Source organism: Cynara cardunculus (genome assembly GCF_001531365.2).
Source record: "Cynara cardunculus var. scolymus isolate 2C chromosome LG 4, CcrdV1, whole genome shotgun sequence".
In the NCBI taxonomy this organism is placed as follows: Eukaryota; Viridiplantae; Streptophyta; class Magnoliopsida; order Asterales; family Asteraceae; genus Cynara; species Cynara cardunculus.
Genome location: NC_037531.1, coordinates 9881638 through 9887127, shown reverse-complemented (window position 1 = coordinate 9887127; position 5490 = coordinate 9881638). Strand labels below are relative to the sequence as shown.

The 5490-nt window shown below is 35.4% G+C and overlaps 1 protein-coding gene across 2 annotated transcripts; it reads left to right on the top strand.

The window, feature by feature from the left end:
• Positions 1-1263: 1263 nt before the first annotated feature.
• On the top strand, positions 1264-4742 carry LOC112511576. 2 transcript variants are annotated; one of them, XM_025117253.1, is made up of 2 exons: positions 1264-3251; positions 4442-4742. In XM_025117253.1, the coding sequence occupies exon 1, from the start codon at positions 1867-1869 to the stop codon at positions 3217-3219; it is 1353 nt and encodes a 450-aa protein (XP_024973021.1). In that variant the 5' UTR covers positions 1264-1866; the 3' UTR covers positions 3220-3251; positions 4442-4742. The 2 variants fall into 2 exon arrangements, with proteins under 2 accessions (XP_024973021.1, XP_024973022.1); XM_025117254.1 differs by lacking the exon at positions 4442-4742 and having other exon boundaries at positions 1264-1438; positions 1943-3531.
• Positions 4743-5490: the final 748 nt, after the last annotated feature.

Genomic DNA, 5490 nt, shown 5'->3' with positions numbered 1-5490 from the left:
TTTTTTTTTCAAAACATGAATAATTGACTTTGGATGAAAGGAATTGAGAAGTAATCATGGGGTAAAAGCACCAGAAATGAGAAAATGAAAACTTGATAATCATACCTTCATTACATTTTACCGAGATATGACTCGATCACCAATATTTAGGGAAGAAGATTGATTTTCGTTTGGTTTTTTTACAAGATTTGGAGGTGAATTGTCGTCAATGATAATATTAGAGATAAATTTTGCAATTTTCATTATGATAAAGAGACAATTTAAAGGTGATTTTCATTTGATTTAGTCATAATGGAATTAGAGATGCACTTTATAAATTTTGTTTGAATAAATAAATGATTTAGAGTTGATTTTCATTTGATATTCTTGGTCAATGTTTTGGTAGGAGATTATTATGGCTAAAATGTAGGAGGTCTGATTTTCTATTTTTTTTAGATTAATCCTCTGATCCAGTGTACCTTATTACGTAAATTACCATCTCTTTGTAGTTATCTTTAAAAACATGTCATTATCGTATTGACCATTGATTTATTTGATCCAAAGAGACTAGGGTATTTTCTGTTTTTTCATTTATTTGTAGTTTTTCTTTGAACCTCCCTCTATTGGTATAATATATATTGTGTATTATTATTTTACATAATATAATATTAAATTATTTTTTAATTTTCAATGAAATATAATATATATATATATATATAAAGACACAAATGCCCCTCATTTAACAGAAAGTTATCTCGAAGAGACTCAAGAAGCGTAAAAATACAAATCACATGTCCTAAATCCGTAATTAGTTTAAGAGATTGTTTGTTTACTTTTTAATAGTTCTATTAAGAGGCATACTTTGAACTGTTAAGAGGTGAATCTTGTTTGACAAAAAAAAAGTCTGTCTCTTAATGGTTTTAAAACTCTCAGAATGATTTTGTGATCTAAGCCTCCTTTAATCATTAAGCGCCTTAATTTTATTGTAAACAATTATCAAACAATTATATTTCATTTTGCACTACATCATGAGAGCCTTTTAATTATTTTACACTAAATTGTTAAACATCTCTGAGTTAAAAACCAAAAGCATTAAAAATGTAAACCAAAATATTCACTCTTTTCTAGAGAACCAACCCAAACTGAACCGCTGCCGTATTCAGACATTTACTTGAAGGCGGTTCAACTCAATTTCATCGGGTTTTTTAGTGTTCACCCTTATTTCAAAGCGGCTTTTCTTTTTTTTTTTCGCTTTCCATGGAGTTTGTTGGCACTTGGCACATACTCCTTTTTGGATTTTAACCCTTTTACGCTTCTTTCTCGGAGCTAAAACGGGACCCCACAATCCACCCCCCATTCATTGAACCTGCAATAAACCCTCCCAATTTCATCATACAGATCTCTCCGTCTACACTTTTCTTTGTCATTTTCTGGTTGCTTCATCTCTTCATCACCATTTGTAAGTCTTTATGTATGATTTTTATGCTGAATTACTTCGATTATTGTATTGGGTTTTTGTGGGTTTTGCTTCTTTTCTCTTTTCCCCTTGATTTTTAGTGATGTCTTGAGTTGGGTGTTTGTTTAATCTTGGTAGTATTTGGATCAAGTGTTTGTTTAATTTGCGATTTTGGATGGTATTAAGTAAGAAGGGGTTTACCCTTTGCCTTCCCTAAAACTGTGAAGTACAAAATTCCTCGAGAAAATGATGGATTTCACGAGAAATTTTTGCTGATAAGTTAGGTTTAGGACAGGGATTTTGAGGATTTTAGCTGAAATTTTGGCTAGTGGTTTTAGGAGTGTGAATTTGATGCGTGTTTTAAGGAGGAAAAAAGGGGGGTTTTTTCTCTTGCTTTTAGATTGATCTAGAATACCCTATTTGAGATACCAATGGAGGGTAATTTATCCTCTGGGAATATGATTTCTGGGCAAACAGGAAGTTCTTATGGTGGACTTGATTTGCAAGGTTCCATGAGAGCTCATCATCAACAACATAACAACCCTTTTACACTTAATCAACACCAGCATCATCATCACCTCCAATCCAGTAGACAACAAGGATCCATGGTTCATCCTTCGATTCATGAGAATTTGCCTCTTAGAATGGGAATGATGCAAGATTGTGATCGTCATAACCCGACCATATCTTTGGCTGATTTTGGGAAGGGGGAAAGGGGAAAGAGTTGTGTAAGTGATGAAGACGAGCCAAGCTTTGCAGAAGATGGTCATGAAAACCGTAATGATGATAACCGAGGGAAAAATATGTCACCTTGGCAACGTGTGAAATGGAGTGATCCGATGGTTAGGCTTTTGATAACCGCTGTTTCTTACATAGGGGAAGATGCTGCAATGGAGTATGGAGGTGGGTCTAGAAGGAAATATTCAAATTTACAGAAAAAGGGTAAGTGGAAGTCCGTTTCAAAAGTTATGGCCGAGAGGGGTCATTTCGTTTCTCCTCAGCAGTGCGAAGATAAGTTTAATGATCTGAACAAAAGGTACAAGAGGCTTAACGAGATTCTTGGCAGAGGCACTTCTTGTGAGGTTGTTGAGAACCCTTCTCTTCTTGATTTGATGGATCATGTGTCTGATAAAGCAAAAGAAGAAGTTCGGAAAATTCTCAGCTCTAAACACTTGTATTATGAGGAAATGTGTTCATATCATAACGGGAACCGTTTGCATCTTCCTCCGGATCCTGAACTACAACGTTCACTGCGATTGGCTCTTAGAGCCAGAGATGATCATGAAAGCAATGATGGAAGAAGGGGCTCACATGAGGATCTTGATGAAGATGATCAAGATCCATATATGGATGATCATGATGATTATGAGGACCATCATCATGGTCTACAATTGGATCAGAGAGCAGTATATGGGTTGGGTGAGGGATCTACGAAAAGGGTAAAACAATGTGAAGGCCACGATCTTGTTTGTAACAAGAATTTTGGTTCACAGCCCAAAAATGTGCAGGCCGACATGAATCAAGCTCTACCCGAAGGGGTAAAAGCTAATCTCTTACAGGATCAGTGGATGAAACACCGGTTGGTTCAACTAGAAGAACAGAAGCTACATATCCAAGCACAAATGTTGGAATTGGAGAAAGAAAGGTTCAAGTGGCAAAGGTTTCGGCGGAAAAAGGACAGAGAACTGGAGATGATGAAGATGGAAAACGAGAGGATGAAATTGGAGAACGAACAAATGGCATTGGAGTTGAAGCGTAAGGAGATGTGTGCAGATCTTAACTAATTCGTGAAGGATTTCAAGCTAAAGATTGGCTGGTAAGGACTTGGGTTGCCAAAAAAATATGATTTTTCCCCTTTGTCAGTTTTGGTCAGCTGCTTTTATCTTATTCGACATATGAAATGGTGTGCTGTTAACCCATTTTAAAGTCATGAATTTGCATGATGTTTGCGGTTGCATTAGAACCAGAACATAAACTGCTTTCCGTTTACTATGGCAGATTAATGACTGCGATCTGTGGCCTTTGTAATGTTTGGTTTTCTGTTCTTTTTGCTTTTTGATGTTCATAGCATTACTTAATGTTATTGTTTTCTGCACATGATGAAATTGGTATCGGTCCCCCTATATAAGTTTTACTAGTTTTGTATTAAATCACCGAAGACGTTTGAAGTAGAACCATCAATTTTAACTTGTTCTAGCAAACTACCTGAGAAAATCTTGTGTTCTTGCCTGATTTGGAGCTCATGCTTAATAACTTGCTATAAGAAGTCTAGTATTATATATGTATGAGGGGCAGGTTCAATTGTCGGTACTTAAGTTCCATCATGAACTAGGGGACAAAGGACTAGGAGAGTGTGCCACATGTCCAAAAGATTTACGGGATATTCATCTTGATTGGTGTAACATTCATTATGAATGAGAACAAATGGGGAAATGTCTCGTGCTTTCATTTGTCCCCATGTTCACAACGAAAAACAAGTTTGCAACTGACCTCTACTCTATATATGTAGTTAGTTCAGTATATGTTTGACAACCATAAGCTAGTTTTTTGATAGCTTTGTTGCAATCATTTTAGTTGTATCTAGTTTATGACAGAATTTTTCCATCCTGGTAATCATGATAAATTTATTAACAGGACACTAGCTCTCTTTTTATATGAAGTTGTCTCATGAAATGATTATACTTCTGTTATATATGTCTTCTTTGATGTTTGATGGTTATAATATCATTGCTGGACTGTATTCATGGAAAACAATCCCCTTTGTGTGGAGAGAAAGCATGATTGGCCTATCGAAGTGGGGCCTACATGTAGATTCTAGACAAGCCGTCCCGGGAGTGCAGCACGTGCAGGGTTCATAAGAAATTGGGAATGTACAGTATTAGAATATTTGGAAAAACGGTTTTATATGAATTATCAGTATTTCTTGAATCCAATGTTATTTCTGGCGATAAAAACAATATATTGAAGATTTTTTTATTGAGAGTCCTTGTTTTACATCTCTTCCAGGACCTATAAAATGTCAGGAACGGGCGTACTTCTAGAAGCAATATTCATTGTATTGGATTGGATTGGATTCAGAAAACTGATATTGTTGCTCAAAGGGATGTAGTAAGGGAAACGTTACCAATTTGTGAGGTTCACTTGTTATTGTCTTAAAGAAGTCATCTTGATTAGCTCAAAATTCACATTTGCTTATTAGTAGATTTTGTGTGCACTTTATTTGAAAAAACAATCTCTCTACTCCTTGTACTGTCTGTGTACATTTTTACCTTCTTCAAGGGTTTGAGGTTTAGTTTGGTTTGATGTACTCTTATCCTGTGTACATTTTATCCTCTTTAAGGGTTTGTGTGGATTTACTGGATTTGTTTGGTTTTTATCAGTATAAAATGCTTTTATTGTTCATGTATTCATGCTTTTGAACCGTTATAATGTGTCATTGTGTATGCTAGTTTTAATGTAGAATACATATTATTTGGCGAATGGTCGAAATGAACTGAAACTGCAAAAGTAGAACGGGAATTCCGGACATAAATGTTTTGAGAATTGGAGCAGTATGTGCTATTTCACATGACTGTTTCCATCTACGACTTGGATTTAGCTATTGATTAATATATAATTGTTTCACAGTGTCAACATTTTTTATGTGTTTGTGAAACATAAAAATACAACTAAAAAGTTTTATATTGTGAACCGAATACATATGGAACAAACACATTTTGAAACAAATATATTAAATTCTAGTCTTAGATAAAAAAAAGAATCATGTGAAGTAGAGATGGCCAAAAATCGGTACCGGGCCGGTCCCAATCGGTCCTCACATTTCTCATAACCGGCCATAACCGGTCCCGGTCTCGGTCTCGGTCCCGGTCGAAAATGATAGGACCGGTATAGGTACTTTATAACCGGTTATTTTAGTTAACCAAGTACCAGTTATTGGGCTTTATCGGGTTTTTTACTTATAGTTTCCCGTTCGAAATTTAGAACCAAAATGGACTTTCGCGTATAAGTTATATTTTAATCAAAGTTAAAAAGATGCTTATCTTCTTCTAGATTTT

Coding starts and splice junctions, on each gene's coding strand:
- LOC112511576 (XM_025117253.1), top strand. CDS start 1,867: ATGGAGGGTAATTTATCCTCTGGGAATATGATTTCTGGGCAAACAGGA.